Raw genomic sequence first — 23,472 nt, 5'->3', positions numbered from 1 at the left:
AAGTGGGCTGCCCGGGCGCCCCGGTTCCCCGGGCCGGGACGGCGGGCAGCGCGGCCGCGGGGAGCCCCGGTCCCGGGACCCCCGCGCTCCCCGAGACCCCCCCCCCGGCGCCGCCGCCCCCCCCTCCCCCGCCCGCGCCCCTTCCCGGCCGCCTGCCCCGCACCCACCTCGGAAATTCTTGATGACTAGTTTCCTGGAGCCGCCGCCGCCCGCGGGCTTGGGCGACACGGCGGCCGCGGCAAGGGCCGCGGGCTTGGTGAGGCCGTTGGTGTGCCCGACGAGCGCCGACAGGGCGCCCTTCCTGGGGGTCTCGTCGGCCATGGCTGCGGCCGGGAAGCAGCGGGCGCCCCGCCCCGTCCCGCCTCCCCGGCCGCGCGGGCGGGCGGGCCTGTCGTCAGCGCCGCCCCGGGCCGCCCAACCGCCGCTCGGCCGGCCCGGTGCGACCGCGACCCCGACCCCGGCCTGACCCCGACCCGGCGCCGGGCCGCGCCGCGTCCGCCGCGCTCGGCGCGGAAGCTGCGACAGCCGAGGGGGCGGCGGGGCGCAGGCCCGGTTAGCTCCGGGGCGGGCCCGGGCACCCAGGGGCTGCGGACGAGGCGTCCTCGCCGAGGAGACGCGGCGAATCGCAGAGCGGACCCCGGCCTTCCTCAGCCCGGGCGGGCCGCCATGCCTGCCCGCGACGCGCTCCCGCGGACGCTGTCCCTCCGGAACCAGAGCGCGCGGAAGGCAGGGGCGGGGGGGCCGCCGACCTGGACGGACCGCGGGCCGGAAGTGAAGCGGCGGGGGCGGGCGCGCAGGCTCCGCCTTCTTCCGGCGGAGGCAAGGCGCCATGGCGCACATCACCATCAACCAGTATCTGCAGCAGGTAACGCGCGCCGTCTTAGGGGTCTGCCGCGGGAGCCCGGCGGCCTGGCGAGAACGCGGGGGCCGGGGCCAGTCGGCTGGGTCACTCTGCCGGAACCCTTAGTCGCCAGAGGGAAAGCGAGGGCGACCGAGCAGGCTCACTGACGGTGTTTCCCGGGGACCTAGGGGCGCGCCGCTGGGCGCTGACCTCGGCTTAGGGAAGTGCCAAGTGGTCCAAGCGGACCCGGGGGCCTGTTAGCCACCTGAGCAGCGGGGCTTCAGCCGTGAAGGGCCTGACCCAGGGACAAGGCCCCAGACAGACGATGGTGGGATGGAGCAAGCAGGTGGTCCGGCCGGGAACGCTAGTGGAGCGACCATCGAGGACACGGTTAGCACCTGCGGACTCCATATCCCTTGGGAAATGATCTCCCGGGAGTTTTGTCCGCATAGCCTCTAACGGCGGAGCATACTGAAAGCATAAGTGTGCATGGATTCAAAGCTTTGCATCGAGTCCCCTAAACTGCTCATTCTTAGAACTGGAACTGTGATGATAAGGAAAAGAGAGAGCGGATCTTAAACATGTCTGAAGGAAACGTTCCATCAACATTCTGTGTTGGAGGGACGGGGAGAATGAGTCCAGGTTTCCAGCGCGGGCAGCGCATGAGCGGAACAGAGTTGGAGGGAGAAGAAAACTCGGTGTTGGACATGTTGAGTTCGGGTTGTCTGTTGGCAACCAGGTAAAGATATCTAGGTGGGAACTGAATATAGTCTGACATGATTAGGACCGTTCGTTGCTTAGATATTTGGTAAGTTGGTTAAAACGGGAACCGTGAAAAACAGATAAATGGTTTTTAAAAAATTTAAAACGTGCAACTATGCAATTCATTTGCCAGTCTGTGGATTGAGATCTAAGACCTTTCTTTTAAGGATAGAGTTACTGTGGCCATCTTTGCAGAGTTAACATTTTCCAGTACTTGCTTATTTAAAGCTGGAAGGAAAGATATTTGAGAACCAGTTTGAATAGAGATTCTTTCTAGAATTTTATGTTTTTCTGAATCTTTTTTGTTGTGTACCTTCTCTGTGATAACTTGCTAAGAGCTCTTGGGTCTGGGGTTTGGTTTTACTCTCCTCTAAGTTTGTGAGTTCTCTCATTAGTTTCTTGGATGCTCACAGAACACATGCATTCCTGGCCAGAGACCAAGGGCCTGAAACTCCGTGTGGTGGGCGGCGTGGGGCCAGCCTGTTGGTCCGCTTGGGCCCAGATCCCGCTGGGGGATGCGTGGGCTCAGAAGGGTGCCTGCACATGCGTGCAAGAGGGAAACACTGAATTTGGGGAATCCACCCATTTTGTAGCAGGCGGTGAGTAAGCCTGCGTTTTGTTCGGGGTTAGGGATGGGGGAGACATTGCTTCATTTCTCAAGGTGACCAGCCACATACACAGCCTTGAACAGTGGTGCAAGTGAAAGGGCTAGAGGTCAAGGCCACGTGGGGCCAGCACGCCCAGCTCGAGAGCCCACGAAGGGCTGTCTTTCCCAACAGTTGGCCGTAGCTAAGATGTCCCCTTGTCTGTTGAGGCACTTCTTATTTAGTGCTCTGCGTTTCAGCAGGCAGATAGTTTCATTGCTGTTTGTAGAGGACGAGTTGGATTAATTTACCTTACGTTTCCCCACATTTGCTACTTCTAAAAATTGTTGTCGTACTTAGAAAAAGATCAGTTTGCACATACAGTTGACTCTTGAACAATGTGGGAGTTAGGGGTGCTGACCCCCGTGCATTTGAAAATCCATACATAACTTTTGACCCACCAATAACTTCGGTACTGATAGCCCACTGTTGGCCAGAAGCCTTACCAATCCCATAAACAGTTGGTTGGTAAGGCTGCTTAGTGTGTGGTGTTACATGTTGTATTCTTACAACAAAGTGAGCTGGAGGGAAGAAGACGTTAAGAAGTTCCAAGGAGGAGAAAAGACGGTTATAACATTAGACTGTAAAAATCCACATCTGAGTCGACCCTCAGCTCAAACCTGGTGTTTTCAAGGCTCAGCTGTACTTCTCCCCGAAGGTGGACCGCTTCGTTATTTTTAGCATCTCTTTGAGGGCTGGTGTTATTTTATTGGTGTTCTTTACTTCATTCTTTTGTCCATTCTACAAACTCTTGTTTCAAACAGCAAGTTACTTTTACTTTAGTGTTTATTTATTTACTTGGGGGGAGGGCAGAAAGAGAATCCCAAGCAGGCTCAGTGCCGTCAGCACAGAGTCCAAAGCGGGGCTTGAACTCACAAACCGTGCAATCGTGACCAGAGCCGAAATCAAGAGTCAGGTGCTTTACTGACTAGGCCTCCCAGGTGCCCCAGCAGCTTACTTTTTAAAAACTGTCTACATTTACTGTTTTTATTTTCCCAACTTTTTATTCTGCAAATTTTCAAAGCTGCAGACAAGGTGAAGGAAGTGCAGTGAAGACGGGTACGCTCCTCACCCGGCCACCCTGTGGGCCTCGTCCTTCCCTTTGGGCGCCTGCACTTCTCTCTCCTGAACCACGTGAAGGAAGTCGCTGAGCGTGGCCCTTCGCTGAGGACCGAGGCCACTCTGCTGTCCAGCCGCACAGCCTGTAGAGCAGCCAAGACATTTTACGTCAGTGTTTCCTAATGCAGAATTCAAGATTCACCCAGAGTGTTCTTTGGAACCTCTTCTTTAACTCCAGGATCCAGTCAGGTCACTCTCTGCATTTGATTATTTCGGACTTTAATCCAGAAGAGAACTCTTGCCATTTTCTGAGAGGGGATTTGTTTTATGACAATTAACTTTTTAAAACATGTCCAGGGCAGTGGGATCCTAGATTTCTCACCATCAGCCTTTATTTGACTTTTAACGATTAGCTGTGGGCTAATATGGCTGGTGTAGGTGTCCTGTGGCCTCACCCCAGGAGGCCTGCTTGGGGGGTCCTCCCTGATCACCTGCTGAAGGAGACGCCATCAGGTTGCTCCAGGGTCGAGGTACCTTTTCCCATTGTTATTGGGTTATAATCTGTAGGGAGGACCGCGGGGACCTGGGAGCACCTGCCCTCCACCCTTTCACAGAATGGTCTCCACTCTCCTTGCAGGTCTTGTTTCAAGTGAGCGGCTACTGTAGTGTTTGCCAAGTGGTGATTCGCTCACTCTTTCTACATCTGTTAGGTACTGTTCCATCTGTTAAAAATGCTTTTCCCTGTGCTCTATTTTAAGGATGTATTATTATAGATTATTTTTGATGCCAAGTAATAATCCAGAGCCAATAATAGGAATATTCTTATTTGCCTGGGCGGCTCAGTCAGTTAAGTATCTGACTCGTATCTGACTCGCGATCTTAGCTCAGGTTATAATCTCATGGTTGTGACATTGAGCCCTGTGCGAGGCTCTGTGTTGATAGCACAGAGCCTTCTTGGGATTCTCTGTGTCCCCGTCCCCTGCTCACGTGCACACACTCTCTCTCTCTCAAAAAATAAATAAACATTAAAAAATTATAAATAATACTTTTAATTATTTTTGAAGCTTAGCCTGTCCGGTTTGGCCACTAAGAGCTCTTTCACACTGGTTTCTGGGGCTTTCTGACCTGTGTCCGTCCTTCCTTGAGCTCTGCTTTGCTTTCTGGTATAGTAATACCCACACCAAGTCCCAGCACTGGATTGGTCTTTTTCCAGCAGCTCTAGCTCCTTTCAGTGGGGACCAGAGCTCAGCGGGGACCGGAGCTCAGCGGGGACCAGAACTCAGCGGGGATCAGTGGGGACCGGAGCTCAGCAGGGACCTCGGCTGAGACCTCGGTGGGGACCGGAGCTCGGCGGGGACTGGAGTTTAGAAAGCCTAAGGGCTGGCTGTGCTCATTGCCTCTGGGGGTGGGGCGTATTATTACCTCTAGGCCTTGTTAGCAGACGGAGCTAGTAAATGTGTTCTTAAGAAATGGCAAGTTCCAGGGGCACCTGGTTCGCCCTTGATCTTGGGGTCATGAGCTCAAGCCCCACATTGGGTATAGAGATTACTTAAAAAATTACGAGTTCTGAGAGTAGATGACTCTTCCCTGCCCCCTCCAGCCTCCATGGACCAGCTTGGAGCCTGGAGGTCGCCAGGTGACCAGCAGTAGCCAGGAAAGAGCTTTTTCCTGGGAGTGGCCGGAGCCAGTGCGCCACATGGTGGGCTGTGCAGTGACGGGACCGGGCACCCAGGATCACCCCAGGGCTGCTGCCGGGCGGGCGCACCTGGGGTCCAGCTGCGGGGTCCACTGGGGGCTGACTGAATGAAGCCAACGGTTCTGAGACGTGGCATAGCGACAGTGGCTGACACGGGTGACTGGCCAGTGGTGGTCCTCGTGGCCCCTGAGGAGCATGTCGGTTCTTTCAGGATTTGTCCGTGGTCTGTTGCAGTCCCTTGTCACCTCCACCCCTCCCGTGACAGGAACTTTGGCAGCCTTTATCAGCTTCCTCGAGGACCAGTATTTTGTGATTGCTCGTAATAATACTTGACATAACCCCGCACAAATCTCTCATTTCTTGTACGTCCCGGGAAGCGGATTGTACTCCACACCTAAACGCACGTGAGCTTCCGTTGGAGAGCCGCTGGCAGTCTTCAGTACGTGCGTTGTCTTCGGTGATGGCCTCCCTGAGTGGTATAGCCGACCGGGAGCCGGATCCATTTCTTCCGGCTGCGATGCCGGGTGTAGGGTTCCTGGGCGGGGTGGGGGTGGGGCAGGTGTGGCCCCCCCGCAGCGGGCGTGCCAGCACCTTGCGGCCAGCGGTGTGGGAGAGCGCCCGCTGCTCTCTGCTGCTGGCAGTGGCTGGTCTGGCCGCCCTGCTCGCCTTTCCTCCTGTGCTGGGTGCTCGGAGGGGTCTTGTTGCGTCTCGCTGCCGGGCAGGGACGCCAGCGCCTTTTCGCGGGTGTTCCGCGGGGTTGGCTCCATGTCCTGCCTGACTCCGCTCTAGATACATCGTACCGCGTGTGCAGCTTTCTCTCCTCAACACGGTTGGGATTTTTGTTATCTTTGGGAAGTATGGTTTTAAGATCTCATTTGCTTTTTTTTTTTTTTTAATGTTTATTTATTTTTGAGAAACAGAGGGACAGAGCACGAGCAGGGGAGGGACAGAGAGGGAGGGAGACACAGAATCCGAGGTAGACTCCATGCTCTGAGCTGTCAGCACAGAGCCCGGTATGGGACTCGAACTCATAAACTGCAAGATCATGACAGGAGGTGAAGTTGGATGCTCAACCGGCTGAGCCACCCAGGCGCCCCTGGATCTATTTACTTCTTCCTCACAGCTCTCAGGCCGCCATGGTTTGGCTGTGACATTTTTTTAGCTGTTGCCATTCCCTTTTGTATTTTATACAGAGGTTGACTGGAAGAGGTTTGTTTTTTTTTTTTTTTTTTTTTTGGATATATGGGGCTTTTAAGCATTTTTTTCTCACATAAGCTTTGTAAGTGAATTTCTGAGTGTCAGTATGACTGAGCAAAAGTAAAGTAACCCACCTTCGTTGATAACCGGGCTTACCTTGCTTGCTCATTGTTTTTAACAGTCACCTGTTTATTTGCATCCAGAAGATCTCATTCTGAAATGTATTTGCTGTTTGCTGGCTGAAGAGAATACTGACTCGCTGCATTTCCTTTATTCGGACTCCCTTCCGAGTAGGGAAAATGGAGTTCAGCGGCACACAGCCTGTGGTTTAGGTTCTGTGAGGATAGAGTGTTCTGTTTTCTACTTAGCTTCTCTCCTTTCAAATGTTGCAGGTCTACGAAGCGATCGACACCAGAGACGGGGCGTCCTGTGCGGAGCTCGTGTCCTTCAAGCACCCTCATGTTGCCAACCCGCGGCTCCAGGTGGGCGTGAGGGCCATGCACGCCGGTGTCTGAGAGGCCCCGGGGTGACCGGCCTCCTCGGGGAAGTGTGCAGTTTGGGTCATTCTCTTGAACATGTTAAAGCCTGCGTTTATGGCGTATAGAGTCCCAGGTATTTACCTACGCTCTGTGTCAGATACCATCCTGCGGTTTGCGTCTCAGGTCCCTGTAGTTAACCGCACACGACCCTCTTGGCTCAGAGACATGCACTGTGTGGCAAGGTCGTCCAGGGTCATCCAGCAGGCGGATGGTGTGGCTCAGGCTGTGGCCCGGCCTGTCTGTCCCCAAAGCCCACAGGTGCTTCCTGCTGTAAGGAAAGCGCCCCGGAGCAGGGCCCCCGTCTGCCTGTCCGTGTCCTGCCCGTGGCTGCTCTCCTGCCACAGAGCACCCCGGGCAGGTGACAGAGACCTGCCGCCTGCAGAGCTAACAGTATTTAGCATCTGGCGTTTGACGGAAAGCGTTTGCCAAATCCTACACTAAGCTACAAGTACCCTTGACCTGGCAGGTAAGTGATGCCCAAGCATTATTTTCTGTAGGGAGTATTCTTGTTAGTTTGTGAGGTCCCCTTTCCTATGGTTCCCGTTAGGTCATTCTGACAAGTTCCTGTTGGGAGCACAGGTTTTGTTCTGAAAGAAAGGAGCCGTGTGTGTCGGAGATTGTATTTGGCAGCGTACAGGCCGTACCTCAGCCCAAGTGAACCAGCAGCGGAGGCTGTTCGTAAGTTCCCCAGCTGGTTCTCCTGGGTGACGGAGCTGAAAACCGTCGCTCTAAATGGAAGTTAGTGCCAGAGGCTTGCTGGCCAGATGTGCCGCTTGGGTGCCACGCGCCCCCTGTTGCGTCACCGCGTGTGTATCTGTCATCTCTCTGTGATCCGAGGCTGATCCCTGCGTCATGAAACTCCTTGGTAACCTGCTTTTGTTTGTTTGTTTTGTATTTATTTCTTTTTGGGAGAGCGCAAATGGGGGAGGGGCAGAGAGAGGGAGACAGGATCCGAAGCAGGCTTGTGCTGACAGCAGCAAGCATGACACGGGGCTCGAACTCACGAACCGTGAGATCGTGACCGGAGCCAAAGTCAGACGCTTAACTGACTGAGCCCCCCAGGGGCCCCGGTAACCTTATCTGCTGGTTCCACTCACTGTTGGCCATGGTTGAGTAGAACGGGGGTTTCTCAGATGGTGCCCTTCCTCCTGTGCTCTCACACATGCGTGTGCACACGGACCTCCCGTGCCTGTCCACACCCGCGGGCTCCTTTCATCCTGTGTGTTGTGTGACCTGTCGTGGCACTCACATCATGTAAAATCTGGCCATCGAGAGGGAGAGAGAAGAAAACGTTGGAAATAAATGTCAGCTAGCCTAGGACATCGAGAGGGTGGCTCTGTCGAGAGGGGAGAAGGTTGATTCTTAACGGGGCATCATCTCTGGCTCATGCTGCCTTATTTATTTTGCCTTCCTTGTTAAGCACATAGTAGTTGCTCAGTAAGTATATCTTGACTCACTGTTATATTACGTTTTGCACAGAAGCATCGAGGGTGTGTTGGACCGCGGTAGACAAAACACGCTGTATTCATGCGGTCTTTGTCACAGGCCCTTAGTAATGACTCGTAAATTCAGGAATGCTGGAGTGGCAGGTGTTATGTGAACTGTAAACTGTAAATTCCGTTGAAACAAGTTTGTCTGAATCTCTTTCTACATATTGCGTTCTTTTAATGCCTTTTAATTTTAATTTTATTTTTGTCATTTGTTTTTTTTATCATTCAGCTGGCCTCACCAGAGGAGAAATGTCAACAAGTTTTGGAACCTCCCTATGATGAAATGTTTGCTGCTCATTTAAGGTAACCCGTTGGTGAGGAAGAAAAGTAAAGCAAATCTGGGAATTGCTGAAGCAGCTAGGGATTTTATTTAACGTCATCTGAGGTTTCAAACAGTAATTTACTTTGAAATGAAAAGTACATTTGTAATTTTACTTTGGTAAAGCCTACGAGAACTTTCTGAAATTTAAATTACTTTAAAATTTTAATAAGCTTTTTCTCAATTGAAGGATCATGGATGCTTTTAAAAGTTGAAGCTAAGTTGTAGTCCTGCACATTCATTCATTCATTCGTTTGTTCATTTATTGAGAGAGAGAGGGCACAAGTGAGTGAGATGCAGAGAGAGAGGGAGAGAGAGAGTCCCGTGAGGGGCAGAGAGAGAGAAGCAGGGCTCACCTGAAGTGGGGGCTCGAACTCGGGGACCGTGAAATCATGACCTGAGCCCCCGGGCGCCCCGCACATTCACATGCTCAGAGTGGTGCTGGGACCATTGACTGGTGTATCGGCTGCACACGGTCTGTAGTCCTGGGGGGCGTTCAGCTCACCGCTGACTTGTGCTGCTGGGTGTGGAGAGCTAATGCTGAGCAAAGCAAATGAAAGACTGTGAGCAGGGGAGGGGCAGAGAGAGCGAGCGAGCAGGGGAGAGGCAGAGACAGAATCCCAAGCAGGCTCCACACTGTGAACACGGAGCCCAACTTGGGGCTCGAACTCACAAACTGAGATCATGACCTGAGCTGAAACCAAGAGTCAGACACTTAACCGACTGAGCCCCCTGGGCGCCCCAAAGACTGCTTTTTAGTTAAGTCTCCTGTCTGCGGTTTTCATCATTCGCGTGTTTAGCGGGCAAAGCTTGACGTGCTAAAGGACGTGTGTGGCCTTTGGCCGCCCTCCTGCCTGCGTGCCTCCGGTGTTGAGCAGCCTGGGGTGCGGGAGGCAAGGTGGAGGGGCCCCGGGGGGGGGCTCTCTGGAAAGGTTGGGGGTGCGCTGGGTTCCTGGCAGTGTGAGGCACCCCGCTGTTTCCTGGCTCTGCGCAGTGCGTTGGGGTTCCAGATTTGGGGGTGAACTCACTGACGCCGACTCAGTGAGAGCACCCCCAGCCCCCCCCCCCCCACTCATGCAGTGGAGGTGTCGTGCTCTGGTTTTACCGGCACCTGTCACTGTCACCTGCTGGAGCTCGGTCTCCTCCCAGGACCCGAGAGAGTCGTCCTGGGACTTAGCGTGGGTTTCAGCTCACACTGGCCCGTTTTAGCTCAGATGCCATCCGTGTATGTCCCTCCCAGTTCCTGCAGCCCCGACTGTAGGGTCAGCAGAGGACCAGGCGTCTGTGACCGGAGTGAGGGGTGGGGCGCGTGAGGCTCGCCTGCGGCTTCTGCCCCTCAGTCCTAAGTCCGCGACGTTTCCTCTGCAGGTGCACTTACGCGGTGGGGAACCACGACTTCGTAGAGGCCTACAAATGCCAGACTGTCATCGTCCAATATCTTTTTCATCGGTGTTACTGTTCAGTTATATCTGGGGTTTAAGATCTTGAAACTTGGGGCCTGTTTTATTCATACTTTTAATTAGAAAGAAATGAAAACCTTTTGGAAGAGAAAATGGTTTAGCCTTTTCATTCAGGTGCTTACATTTAGCACAGGCCTGAAGGCTGCCCTCCAGCTACCTGGGCGGTGACTGGGGTCAGGAAGAACACGGGTTACGACTCAGGCTTTTCCTTAATTCTGTTGTTAGGATAGTATTTCCTTTAAAGCATTAAGTCTCGTTACAGGCACTGTGTAGTTCCTTTGGTGACACACAAGAACTCTGAAATCCAGGCATAGGGACAAGAAGACACGCATCATCCTTTGATTGTGGTCTCTAATGACCTTGACCGAGCCAGTTTCTGACTTAAGCCATTTAAGTGATATCTCCTAGCTAAGGCCTCAATCAACGAATGTCTTAGGTTTTATATGTATCTCTAGGTTTTTAGTTTGCTTCTTTTTTAACCTTGTTTAAAGATACAAAGGAGAGTAGGTTACTAACTAGGTTACTAATTTAGGAATTCTGTAATCAAGGAAATAAACTTTATACTACAGGCTCTAAAACATATTATGCGTAACTCATCATCTGGGTTCAGAGAAACCAAATGTTTGAAGTTGCCCATTAAAAAATCTTAGCCTCTTACCTTGGAGAATGTGTGTATGAAATAAATATACTTACTATACTAATGTCTAATGACATTCAGATGTTTGTAATTTGTACACTTTTCCCTCAAGAAGTTCTCTCTCTGGTATGTGATCTAAAGTTAAAATGTAGAGTCCCCCGGGTGTCCTCACCTGTGGCCTTCCTGGGGCTCCGAACGCGGTTCCTTCCTTGACGTGGCACGTCCTTCCTGCGGGCGTTTCAGGCGCACAAGGAGGAGAACTGGTGAGTGTGAGCGGAGGCAGCTGGGCCTGGCAGGTGGCAGCTTTTTACGTTTTAAAGTTTTTAGCAGAAGCTTTTTAAACTTTGTTCCAAATAAATGTGTTTTCTGTGTGGAAATTTAATATCCTGTGTCGACGCAGGGTAAGAGCAGCCCCGATACTGGCGTTTTCATAGTGTAAACATTACGTGGTAGACTGGCCAGCTCGCTGTGTGTTCACGTAAATACGAAGCCTTGTTTTTATTTCAGCCCTTCCAGACCCCAAAACATATATTAAATACTAATTTTCCCTTCAGTTGTCAATTTTGAACTTTGGGCTTTAACTTGGATAAAAAGGCAAGTCAAGTTCCTTGACAAACTGATTCTTAATTTTACGTGTTTTGATTTATTAACTGTAGGTAAACACGGAAACTTTGTTTATGCTACACTAACTGAAGGCTTGCAAATATCTTTTACTGAAAAGACAAAAAGCTTTTTTTAACTGGAGACTTGTCTTACACATAAAACCAATACTGCCAGTTAAATTAAAAAAAGAAACCGTTTGATGACAATTTGTATGTCTCCAGGGTTGGGTTAGGTCTTCCGAAACCACATCAGTCTCTAGTGAGCTGTTCGGATGGTGGTTGAAGGGAAGGAGGAGGTCCTAGAACAGCGTGAGGAGGTGCCGCCTCGGGCTGAGGACCCTGGGCGCACTGGGGCCCAGGCCTCAGAGGAGGCTCGGGCGGTGGGTGGGCTGGAGGCTTGAGTCTCCAGCATCTGTGTGGATCGGAGAGCTCGGGGCTGCAGCTGCCCTGACAGAAGGAGAGGGAGGCAGCGGGTCCTCAGATCCCTGGAGGGTGCTGGCCGCCCTGGAGGGTGCTGGCCCTGGGCGTCTCTGTTATTCCCAGCGATGGCCATGGAGTCCCTGACCTTGTGGCCTCTTCAGACATTCTTGCATTTTTGCTCCGTAGGGCTCTGCCTGTCATGTATGCTGTGGCCCTTGACCTTCGAATATTTGCCAATAATGTAAGTTCAGTTTCTATCTCTATTGTTTTAAAACTCAAACTCTATTTCTACCTGTTGCTTAATTTCATGTGATTCTGCCCGGACTTTTGAGGGATGGGTGAGTGGGTTAGGAGGTGCCTGGTGCAGAGCAAAAGGGCAGGAGGTGGCTGGACTAAACTCTTGTCGCTGGGTTGATGTGAAAGGATTGAAACACGATGGACGTGGACGGAGTTGTTCCTGAGCGCGGCTGATCGGGCGTGGCATGCGGCGGGTTTTCAGGGGGCAGAGCCGGGCCGGAAGATCGGTTCCGCACCCTCTTGTGTTACGACGTGGCTGTGTCCAGTCTTGAAGAATTCCACCTTCGTGTTGACCTGGGAAGCAGCCGGCGGGGCTCCCTGGTGCGAGGAGGTGAAGCTTTGAGTGTTACAGACCGGTTTGCCCTTGGGGGCAGCACGGGGCAGCTTGGGATGGGAGCAGAGGTTCTGAACTTGGTTCCTACACGCCTTTCCAGGTTTGAAAATTACTGATACATTCTGATTCCGAACAAGGTGGAGCAGGTGCAGCTTTCCTCTCCATTCTGCCGGGAATGCCGAGGCCGGCACGGCTCCCGAGCGGACAGATCAGGCTTGGGACTCGCAGAGCAGCGGGCGGTGGGTTTCCTGCGTTCCCTTCTTGCCTCCAGGCCTAGCCGGGGGCCCAGAGGAGCAGGAAACCCAGAAATACCCACAGGCAGCGACGAAGAGGCATCGAGGAGAGCAGGGGGGGAGGCAGCCCCGAAGCACGGACCTGTTCAGTGGTCCCTGCCGCGCCCACCCGCCTGTGCGGGTCCCCGGCCCTGCAGCGGGGCAGTTCCCCACCAGTGTGCCATCGGCTGCTGGAACGAGATACACGGGGTCCACAGTCCTTTGACCTCGCACCCTGAATATCACATCTCGGGGAGTCTCAGGAGGATCTTGGTGAGGACAGACCGCCCACAAATGCCAGGGGCTGGAGTCCCTGACCAGATGGCAGCCCAGTGGCATCAAGAAGCCTCGGGGCGCAGTCGTGAACACGCTGGAGCAGATGCAAACGTAGACGGCCTCGGCAGAGAAATAGAAGATGTAACGGAGAGCTACGTGGAAAATTTTAGAACCGAAAAATGGAACTTAAATGTGACTTCTCTGGGGCTCCAAAGAGCTTTCGTTTATATGTGTTCTATCTATTTATATTTATCGTACAAAAAATTTTAACTGGAATTTAAACAAACATTTATCTAAAGAAATAAGTCTTTTATGTGGTAACATAATTGCTATTTTGTTTTTTAATTTTTAAATTAAAAAAAATTTTCTTTTTGTTTGAGAGAGAGACAGAAAGCAAGCAGGGAAGGGACAGAGAGAGGGAGACCAGAATCGGAAGCAGCTCCAGGCTCTGAGCTGTCAGCACAGAGCCCGATGTGGGGCTTGAACTCATAGACCATGAGATCATGACCTGAGCTGAAGTCAGACGTTTAATTGAGCCACACAGGCGCCCCATAATTGATGTTTTAAGTAAAAAATAACTATATTATCCAAATGTACCCAGAAGATTTCACATTCTTTGACCTCTTAATGTTGACGGAAGTGACCAGACAGAGGTCTGCTGCACGTGTGGTGCTGCGCTGTGTTGCCTTGGTGGGTGTAGAAAGCCAATCTGGACTCACACAGATGTAGACGGACAGGAGAGGGGTATTTTAATAGCCTTTCAGGTGATTATAGCTACTCTCTGGGCCGAACCAGAGCCCCAGGAGGTGTTTCTGGCAGTGAGTTACTGCGTGGCTTCTGAAGCTTGGCCATGAGCTCTTCTGCTGTTACTTCAGAACCCACGGGCTGTCCTGGACTCTGGATGGATCATTTGTTCTTGTATGATTTTGTAGCGTCAAATGATCATTTGGAAAATTTTGGTTCACTGAGTTGAGATGTTCCAATGTTGACGCATTTCATTATGTGAAAAAATCCCAAACCAGAAAAACTACATTTGTTAATGTCTCCAGTGACCTTATCAGAAAAGCTTTGAAGTCATTAAATGCTGCCAAGTTCATCGTGGTTGATATAACTTTTCTTAAATTCTGATTTTTTTTTTTTTTTTTGAAAGTACAGATGTCATTGGCAACAAATACTGTCAGGCTTTTGCCTGGAATTGACAAGTGTGTTTCATTCATCTGGGAGCAAATGGTCTTTGGATCCTGCTGCCTGGCCCGCTGTGCTCCTTGGTCAGCTGTCGGTGCCGTGAGGTAGCTGGCCACTCCCAACAGCTCCCGGGTGTTTTTCCTTGGAAAAAAACTGTCCTACGTCAGTGTGCAACAGACATGATACTTTCCATTTCGTCACAAAGAATGTTAATACCGTATTCAAGGATCAGGACTTTAAGATTAATATTTACTGTGTTATCAAAAACATATTAGAACTTTTTTTAAGTTTACTTACTTATTTTGAGAGAGAGCAAGAGAGGAAGGGGCAGGAGGAGGGAGAGAGAGAATCCCAGCAGGGTCTGAGCTGTCCGCACAGTGCCCAGTGCGGGGCTCGGACTCCCGAAACGAGTTTGTGTCCTGGGCTGAAACCAAGAGTTGGATGCTTAACTGACTGGGCCACAAGGTGTCCCATCAAGGACATTTTGAAGGGACATCAGTGTTAGTGGCTGGTTGATGTGTTGCCGAGTGCTGCTTTAGTGTGGTGTCGCTGGAAAGGCTCCAGCAGTTTCTGCCGTCCGCTTTTGCACCATCAGTGTGAACATCGGTGTGGACATTCGTGCAATAGAGAGACAAGTGATGGCTGTTGGTGTTGTCCTGACAGTCGTTTTGACCACTGCATGGCCTGCAAGTGCTCTAAAGTGCCCGGGGCTCCGTAGACCCTGTGGAGAGCGAGAGCCTACGCGAGGGGGTGTGAGTGGGAGGAACCGGGTCCTCTCACCAAGACCGTCCGGAAAACCAGGGGAGAGTAAACCTGGGAATGACTTTCGCATCTGTCAGAGGGTGCGTTTCAGGGGTCTTGACCTGCTGTACGAGGGGGATGGAGCGGTCAGTGAGCACGTAGCAGAGCGGGGCTGCCTGCGACGAAGGCTTGAAGAGAGATTTGGTTTGTGGGATGGTTGGAACACGCTGTAGAACTTCCTCATTTTTAAAAAATAATATTAACTCAGAGCTTTCCCCAGAACCTTCTGGGGCTTTGACCCTGTTGTGGCCATTTTGCTCCCAGCATTACCGGAGGTGCTGGAGGAAGTGCATGCGGTGACTTGTTTGCCTCTATCAGGCGGACCAGCAGCTGGTGAAGAAGGGGAGGAGCAAGGTGGGGGACATGCTGGAGAAGGCGGCCGAGCTCCTGATGAGCTGCTTCCGCGTCTGCGCCAGCGACACGTGAGTGCATGCGTCTCCCCCTCCACCCGCCCCTCGTCGGTCCCACGCCACACCCCTTCCTGTCCTCTGTCAGCGGTTGACACTTGTCTTCTCTGTGTGTGCGGTCACCCCGCATCATTATCGCCTTTTGCTTCCAGTAGTCACTGTTGTTTGAAGGGAGCGAGGGAGGAGAAGAAAAGGCTCTGACGTCGGCCACCTGCGGCGTCCCCAGAGCCCCATCCCCCCTCCTGGGGTCCAGCTGCAGCCGCCCCTTTCCTGTGGGGGGACCCGCGCTAGCGCTTTGCTCTGAGGGCAGGTCTGCTGCCGCTGAACTCCCTAAACTCTCGTTTTTCTGCACCGTCTTCATCGTCCCTTGTGCTGGGGGGAGAGTTCTAGATGGGCCTTGTTTTCTGCTGGCGCCTTAGCACGTCTGTCCTTCGGTTTCCTGTGTCCTGGGTTGGGAGCGCGGTCCGGCCCCGGCAGCGTCGTCTCCACCGTGTCTCTCGGCCGCTCCGCTCTGCCGCCCCTGCGTGTCGCTGTATTTCTCTTATTCGGGGTTCATTGAGCTGCTCAGGTCTGCAAACGGATGTGTCTTATTGGCTCCGTAGAGCTGGGAGCGCTGCTCCCTTCCGGTGCCTCCTTCCGCCCGTCTCCGGCGTGCTCTGCGGCGGCCCTGCCCTTGGTTTTCTTTGTCCTCTTCGGCTTGAGTGGTTTGTATTCGCCTCTTCAAGTTGACCGATCTTGTCGACCGTCACTTAGTTTTTAATCCTGGGCTTTCCTTCCGAGTCCACTTTAGAATTTATGTTTTTCTCCTGAAACCCCGTTTTCTCAGCCATTATAAAATCACTTGATTTTATTAAAAAACACTTGATTGGAAGTTTTGGGAAATTGTAACACAAAGAAAGAAAAAGTTTCCCTACTTACGTAAACAAACAAAACTATTCACAGAAAGTGTCCCAGCTTCTCTCACCCCTGTGTCCCCTCCAGCCCACCCGACAGCGTTCCAGCCAGAGCTGGGTGTCAGCGGCCGCTCCGTGAGCCGGGGTCCTCCCCACAGCCTGTGCGTCCACCAGTCCCCTGCTCTGCTCCTCTGTGAGTGCTGGGCTCTGACGTGGCCTTGGACAGGAGGCTCTGCTTCCGTGGCAGACGGTGCTCTTGTCCTCGCGCTCCCCAGCGGTACTTCCGTGGACGGGGACGCTCGTGGCTGAGGCTGAGGGAGTGTGCTGCGCTGGTGTCACGCTGTGGCCCCCGCACCCACAGAACATTCAGTCCAGGTTCATTGTGGGATAAGTGGCTTTTCTGGTGTGTCACCCGGAACACGGTAACTTGAGGAGAAACACAGAAACGGCTTCATCGGAGTTAGAACCTGTGCTTCAGAGGACGCCATCAAAAAGGTGAAAAACAACCACAGAACAGGAAAAACATGTTTGCAAATGATGTGACTGACAGCCTGCGTCCAGAATGTGTGAAGACTGCACACGAGTGACAGGAGAAGGTAAGTAACTGACTTACGTGAGCAAAGGATCCGAACAGACGTTCTGCAGAGGAGGGAGACACGTGACCGGAAACCCTTGCAGAGATGCTCAGCAGCCTCGGCCACCAAGGAGATGTGGTGGAAGACCCACCGCGGGCGGCCACCTCACACCCGCAGTGCCCACCCGCAAGATGGGGGGCGGGGGGTAGGTGCCGCTGCTTGAGAGAGACCCGGTGACTCCTCCTTCCTCCCGGGCTGCTCTCCGCGTGTCCCCGGAAGAGCTCCTCACCCGTTATCCAGACGGGCAGGGGCGCGGCGCTGCGCAGAGTGCTCGGCCGTGATGTCTGCCCCTGCTCCCCTTGCTCGTTCCGTGTGATAGTCACCCTGCGCTCCTAGGTGGGCCGGGCTGCGTCGGTCCCTTTTCAGGCCAGAATGAGAAGCCCACGGAGAGGGGTCTTCGTGGACGTCCTGCCCCTGGCCAGTGGTGGTCATGAAGGAGCTGGCTGTTGTCACAAAACAGGACTTTGGTACTTAAGCACTGACCGCACGCGATGGCCTTCGGGAGTGCTTTCCATTTCCCTGGCTCGTGAGTGGTCTGCCGGGCTCTGTCCTGGTGTGCGGGCAGCCGGCCTGGGCACCGTGGCTGCGGGGCGCAGGAGACGGACCCTGGATTGCGTTCCTACCCTGTACATGAAAATCGTGGGGCGTGTGGCAGCATTGACGACCTTGGCGCCGCAGACGGGTGTCTTCATTCTGTGCATCTAGCACTGGGCTTTACTTTCTTTCTGGTGCATTCCAAAGGCGGCCTGTCCTTCGTGACTTGTCTGAATACCACGGTTTCTCTTGTGCTTTGAGGTAAAATTTGCTGACAGCGACTCCGCGGATCCTGACTATTGGACAAGCCATGCCCCTGTCGACCCAAACCCACGTGGAGGTCACGGACACTCTCGTCCCCCATCCCCTTCCCGGGCAGATGCCCCCCCCCCCCCCACTGTCTAGGTGACCATCTTGCTCTGTTTGCAGTTCGTCCGCGGTGTGTATTTCCGCGGTTCTCCGCGTCCTCAGGATAAGCGCGAACACGTCCCCTTTCCCACGGTGCCTGACCCGACACGCGTGCTGCATACTCGCAGCCTGTTAGGTCAGACCTCTGCTTTATGTGTTAGTTCATGGGCGTGGCTTGAGCAGCATTTTATCTTAAGGTATTAATTTTGTTTAGGCAGGTGGTCTTTGCGACTAACAAACTGCTTATTTTCTGTGCCACGTAAAAAATTGTCTTTCCGTAGCCGGGCCGGCATCGAGGACTCCAAGAAGTGGGGGATGCTGTTCCTGGTGAACCAGCTGTTCAAGATCTACTTTAAGGTACCCTTCCGCGGGGGCGCTTGCTCAGCACCGTCTCCCCGGCACCGGCGTCCCCGGTGTGGCAGGAGATGGTGCTCCCCACACCGGGCTCGCGGCCAAGTCCGTGGAGCGCCTGCTGGGCACAGGGACTGCGGCAGGTGCCCTGTGTGTGTCCGGTTTCGGCCTCCGCCCCGCGAGGTGAGGGCCGCACGTCCAGGGAGAGCAGGGCGCCGGCGCCCTGAGCGGCGTGCCCGGCGTGGGGGGCGGGGCTTTCACGGGAGCGGGGCTCCCCCTGGCCTTTTCCCCGCCGCTGCGGTAATAGCGGAGGGGCAGGGGCCGCCCGGATGGGCCAGGAGGCCCTTCCTGCCTCGTGAGGTTGGCCAGCGGCCCCTCTGGGCAGGCCGTCCAGCCTGGGTGTCTGCCACGGGGCTGGTGTTTCAGTTTTTCTTCTAAATGGGCAGTTTTGCCGGTGAAGTCCCCGCTCCGAGGAGGCGTGTACATGGGGGGCGCGGCTGGCGTCCTGCCTGCCCTCAGTTACCCCTGTGGTGGCTGTCGCAGATCAACAAGCTACACCTGTGCAAGCCCCTCATCAGAGCCATCGACAGCTCCAACCTCAAGGACGACTATAGCACCGCCCAGAGGGTGACCTTCAGGTACTACGTCGGGCGCAAGGCCATGTTCGACAGCGACTTCAAGCAAGGTTGGTTCGTCTTCGTTTCCTGGGTTCTAAAGACTCTGGGCTCTGGGCGGCGGGCAGTTATGCCCCTTGTTAACACTTAGGATGGAATCTGCTGTAAACCTCGTCCAGGCTGTGTGTGTGAGTGTGCACGCACGTGTGTCTGGGCACGCCTGTGTGTGTGTGTGTGTGTGTGTGTGTGCACATGCGCACAGCCGTAGGCACCAGAGTGGTTCTGAGAAGGAAAGCCCGTCCCGGCCTGTGGACTGCCTGCCGCCGCCTCCGTTGCCGTGGGCACCGCTCTCCCGCGAAGTCATTCGCTGCAGTCCTTCCTGTTGGACGTCAGGGGCCGTCCCTCTCTTTGCTGGTCCTTTGCGGTGGCCACAGAGGCCGGGCGTCAGCTGTAGAAACCCCAGGGGACACCCTGGGGGACAGCCGCCGCCTCGGTGCACGTCAGACCCGAGCTTTCTCGAAGCCACATCACTGTTCGTTTCTGTCACGAGCGCTCGCAAGAACGTGAAGTCGGGTTTTTTTTTCCCAAACTTAGTAATTAGCTGGTGCGGTGGCTCTGGCGGCCTCCTGTGTCGGGTACAGACCAGACCTTTTCAACCCGCATCTTCGGTGGCTGTGTGCACGGGAAGCGACTTGACCGAAAGTGCTTTCTCCCCGTGTGTCAGAGTCGTGGGCTCCCATAGCAGAAGCGACAGCACCGTCCTGGCCCCTGCTCTGGGTGTTGTTCCGTAGCCTCATGCAGACCAGTGACCTCGGCCTTGGAGCACGGCCTCCTGGGTCGTTCCCCACCTTGTTTTAGTGCCGTAAAATGCGGATAATAAGAATAGAAGCTTTTAAGTGATATTCTGTTGAAGTTTCCTAAGTTATCGCTATGGCTTTCCCCCACGTTTGAATACCTAATACAGCAGTCCGCGGTTGCTGTCGGTGGTAGGTATTTACAGTTGCTGAGACTCCGCAGGCTTTTATGATGGACGACGCAGTGGGGCCGGGCCGCGAGGGCGGCCGGCCTGCCTGACCTCTCCGGCACCACCTGTGTCCCCACAGCTGAGGAGTACCTGTCCTTTGCCTTTGAGCACTGCCACCGCTCGAGTCAGAAGAACAAACGGATGATTCTCATTTATTTGCTCCCAGTGAAAATGCTGCTGGTAAGTGACACCACTCAATTCGTGCAGACCCTGTTGCTTTGAACTTGATGGCAGGTGCATGTAGTTACCATGGTCTGGGCGCCATGTGAGCTCACCCCAAAACAGAGGGAGAATAAGCTTTGTGTGTGGCCTGAACCATTCATCTGCACAACTGACATTGTAGATCCTTCTAGAAAGGCTTTGTGCTTCCAGCTTTGTGCTCCTTCCTCTTAAAAGTATGTAACTTAAAAGTTTAACATTGTAAGACACAATAAATGCACATTATCTCTGTCTCTCCTAAAAATCTAAATTAATAGAAATGGATTAAGTAAGAAAAAGTCATTCTTGCGTGTTTGTAGGTATCTCATTTGGTCACCCAAAGGTAATTTGACACTTGGAAAGAAATGGCAGGTAACTAGTAATTTTCATTGCCTAAAACTTACTCAGAGTGATAGTTTACTTTCCTCCCATTTAAAAAATTTTAAAAATAAAGCAATACATACACATGTGGTTAAAATGTAGGTAGTTTCGGGTAGCATGTAGCAGAAGGGCGCCATGGCGACCCCGCCCACTTTCGATCCTGCTGCCCGGAAGCCTGCAGTTGTGAACAGTTCAGCTGCCTCTTCTGAAGACGTTTCTGAGTTCCCAGCTCTTACACCAGTGTTTTTTCAGCCATGGCTTCCCCTCTAAGTTATAACCAGTGAGGGTGTGACAAGGTCAAGGTCAGATCCCACTGAGAGACAAGACCATGCTGCCCCCAGGGGCTCTGATGGCCAGACCCACGTTTCCTGACCTGCTACCATGTTTATAGGCCACGTTCCACTGCTTCAAAAGAAACTCTAAGGGGCAACTGGGTGGCTCATCAGTTACATGTCCAACTTCAGCTCAAGTCATGATCTCATGGTTCGTGGGTTCGAGCCCCGTGTCGGGCTCTGTGCTGACAGCTCAGAGCCTGGAGCTGCTTCAGATTCTGTGTCTCCCTCTCTCTCTCCACCCCTCCCCTGCTCACATGCTGTCCCTTTCTCTCTTCTCAAAAACACATATCGTAATAAAAACTGAAAAATTAAAAAAAAAGAAACTAAGAAACACAGGTTATAAGTTTTTAAAAGGTGATTCTTTCATATGAATTTTATCAAAGATCAGTTCTGTTGAAAACCAAAGGGTCTCATTCTGGACAACTGGCTCTCTGTCTTAGGGTCACATGCCGACCCTCGAGCTGTTGAGAAAGTATCATCTCATGCAGTTTGCGGAAGTGACCAAAGCTGTCAGGTATTTTATCTTCTCCCTCTGGGCTCTTTTAAAATATGACACCAGTTCAAAATCTCCCACGTGCCGTGTCTGGCCTTTGGTTTCTTTGACCAAGTTTGTGCATTCCCTGCCCTCCCTCCCCCAGCGAAGGCAACCTTTTGCTCTTGAACGAGGCCCTTACGAAGCACGAGACCTTCTTCATCCGCTGTGGTATTTTCCTTATCCTTGAGAAGCTGAAGATCATCACCTACAGGAATCTCTTCAAGAAAGTGTAAGCTAAGCGTTTTCTTCCTAACAAGCGTCAGTGTGAGTGTGACTCGGGCCTGGCAGGGCCGTGAAGGTTTCTGACCACCGTGTGGATGAGGCCTCAGCCGTGCCCGGTGCGTGTGCGGGATGAAATCCAACTCCCGATGCCGCTCGGGGCCAGGGCCCTGCGTTTTGTCACAGCGAGGGGGGCAAGTGCTCGTTTCCTTTATTCACAACCGGCTGGCCCTGCCCCCCGCCCGTCTGTCAGGAAGCCGAGTTCCCCGTCCGTTCCTGTTCGCACTGTGGGGCCCACGTGTCCTCGGGTGCGCGGGACGCTGTTCACTGGCAGGGGCACCCTGACTTCAGAGACACGCTCCGTTCGGTGGAACGTTCAGTACGCGCAAAAAGATGGTTCCTGTGTGTCCGCCAGGCGGTTTGTCGGGAGACCTTTTCCCTCCCGACTCAGAACCCCCGCGGCGGCCGTCGGTGCTCCCACCGGGTGCTGACCCACGTGCGTTCCCCCCCCCCCCGCCAGGTACCTGCTGCTCAGAACACACCAGCTGTCCCTGGATGCTTTTCTGGTTGCCTTGAAGTTCATGCAGGTGGAAGACGTGGACATCGATGAGGTGCAGTGCATCCTGGCCAACCTGATCTACATGGTGAGCCAGCGCGTCCCAGCGGGCCGGGCCTCGACGCGAGGCTCTGGCGGGGCCGCGGGAAAGCCGCTTCGTTCTGTGACGCTGTTTTCCGGTGGAACGGATTGCATCCCAGGGAATGACCGTGATATTCGGAGGGGACGTGGGTGGGCGGACACAGTCCAGATTTCCTGCTCCCCAGCACGTGTGTGTTCGTTTGTGTGCGCCCAGCGCACCCAGCGGCTGTGATCTGAGCGGGCCGCTTACGCACGGGGCCTGTCGTGAGTGCACGCATACCTCGGCCCCGCCACAAGCCAGCCTCTCCCCTGCAGGGTCACATTAAAGGCTACATCTCACATCAGCATCAGAAGCTGGTTGTTAGCAAGCAGAACCCGTTCCCCCCGCTGTCGACGGTGTGCTGACTGCGCGGCCCCGAGGACGGGAGAGCGGTGCGTTCCTCGTGTCACCGTCTGTGCCGACGGCGCCGCCCCTGGGCCAGGGCTCTGCGGCCGGGCTCTCCGGAGCTCCTTTGCCAGGACTCACGGGCACCTTGAAAGCTCCGGGCGCACAGCTGACGTCCGCCGCACGGAGAGCGGGAGCTCCTCCAGAAAACGCGGACGGGTGACGGGGCTCTGTCCCCAGGGCGGCTGTTTCCTCGGAGGTGCTGTTCGCAAAGTCACCTTTGTGAATTTTTACATGGCCTTTTCCCTCAGACGGCACGCCGAGTTTCTACAAATGGCGTATCTTTTATTCTGTCTCCTGGGGGCATATCTATTTTTCTATGTTAAATTGGAACTTTGTGTCTGATCAGAGTGTTTGGTTAATTTAAAGTTTCTTTTTACAGAATGAATTTATTTTGGTAATTTTCCACATTTTACAGCCTGCCGTGTTTTCAGAGTGTGTGTGTTTTCTCTGTTTATGCAAAACCTGCTAAAGAAGAAAACGTTTCAGCTCGTCTTTGCGGTGTCTCTGAGGGTGGAGTTCGAAGCTGCTCCAGAGAACGTGGCTCCCCCCTCACGGTGCGGGGGGCTGCTCCTGCGTCTGCCGCCTGCCGCCTGCCGGGCCCCCCGGGCTCGAGGGGAGGCTGCGTCCGCTCCCTGTGGCGCCAGCCGGCCCCATGGGGGCGTTGCTGCTGGGCTCTGGCTCCCAGTTCAAGTCCACATGGGCCGCCTCACGGCCTGAGCAAGTTCCAAGAGCAAGTGTAGCAAAGGGACCAGGCAGCTCCCCGAGTCATATAGTGCCACCTGTGTCCTGGGTACACCCGGATCCCAGCTGCGGGAGCCACACGCCCTGTGGGATGGAGCGTGTGCCGTGGGTTTGTGGCTGGCAGGTTCTTGACCTCCGGGGCTTTCTCTCCCCAGCCCGTCCCCCGAGCAGGAAGGTGTGACCCTGGGTCGGCACGGAATCCCCTTGCGCTGGGGCCGTGCTGCCCCCTGCTCTTGTCACAGTGCCTGAGGAACGGTGACCTTTCTCTGCCCCATGGGGCT

General features: G+C 53.9%; 2 protein-coding genes across 5 annotated transcripts in view; one reads left to right on the top strand and one right to left on the bottom strand.

The window, feature by feature from the left end:
* The window catches only part of CUL4A (cullin 4A), a 46,550-nt gene extending 45,777 nt beyond the window's left edge, over positions 1-773 (bottom strand). Inside the window, exon 1 of the mRNA XM_039226639.1 lies at positions 168-773. Coding sequence (XP_039082570.1) covers positions 168-321 — 154 coding nt within the window. The 5' untranslated portion in view covers positions 322-773. The remainder of the gene's footprint in view (positions 1-167) is intronic.
* On the top strand, positions 760-22,859 carry PCID2 (PCI domain containing 2). Of its 4 annotated transcripts, XM_039226649.1 has the most exons (14): positions 760-865; positions 6,592-6,681; positions 8,458-8,531; positions 9,916-9,981; positions 10,866-10,907; positions 11,853-11,907; positions 15,150-15,253; positions 17,990-18,065; positions 18,603-18,744; positions 19,777-19,877; positions 21,052-21,125; positions 21,250-21,375; positions 21,886-22,009; positions 22,318-22,859. In XM_039226649.1, exons 1-14 carry the CDS (start codon positions 830-832, stop codon positions 22,405-22,407), a joined length of 1,200 nt encoding a protein of 399 aa, XP_039082580.1. In that variant the 5' UTR covers positions 760-829; the 3' UTR covers positions 22,408-22,859. The 4 variants fall into 4 exon arrangements, with proteins under 4 accessions (XP_039082580.1, XP_039082582.1, XP_039082581.1 ...); XM_039226651.1 differs by lacking the exons at positions 760-865; positions 6,592-6,681 and adding an exon at positions 6,696-6,811; XM_039226650.1 differs by lacking the exons at positions 760-865; positions 6,592-6,681; positions 8,458-8,531; ... (1 more) ...; positions 10,866-10,907; positions 11,853-11,907 and adding an exon at positions 14,176-14,872.
* The last annotated feature ends 613 nt before the right edge of the window (positions 22,860-23,472 follow it).

The sequence above is a fragment of the Hyaena hyaena genome, unplaced genomic scaffold (assembly GCF_003009895.1).
Source record: "Hyaena hyaena isolate Hyena2069 unplaced genomic scaffold, ASM300989v1 scaffold_22, whole genome shotgun sequence".
Taxonomy (NCBI): domain Eukaryota; kingdom Metazoa; phylum Chordata; class Mammalia; order Carnivora; family Hyaenidae; genus Hyaena; species Hyaena hyaena.
This window is presented reverse-complemented; position numbering and strand designations above follow the sequence as displayed.

Coding starts and splice junctions, on each gene's coding strand:
- PCID2 (XM_039226649.1), top strand. CDS start 830: ATGGCGCACATCACCATCAACCAGTATCTGCAGCAG. Junction 10,908..11,852: donor GCGCACAAGGAGGAGAACTG/GTGAGTGTGAGC, acceptor TTTGCTCCGTAG/GGCTCTGCCTGTCATGTATG. Junction 18,745..19,776: donor CGACAGCGACTTCAAGCAAG/GTTGGTTCGTCT, acceptor GTGTCCCCACAG/CTGAGGAGTACCTGTCCTTT.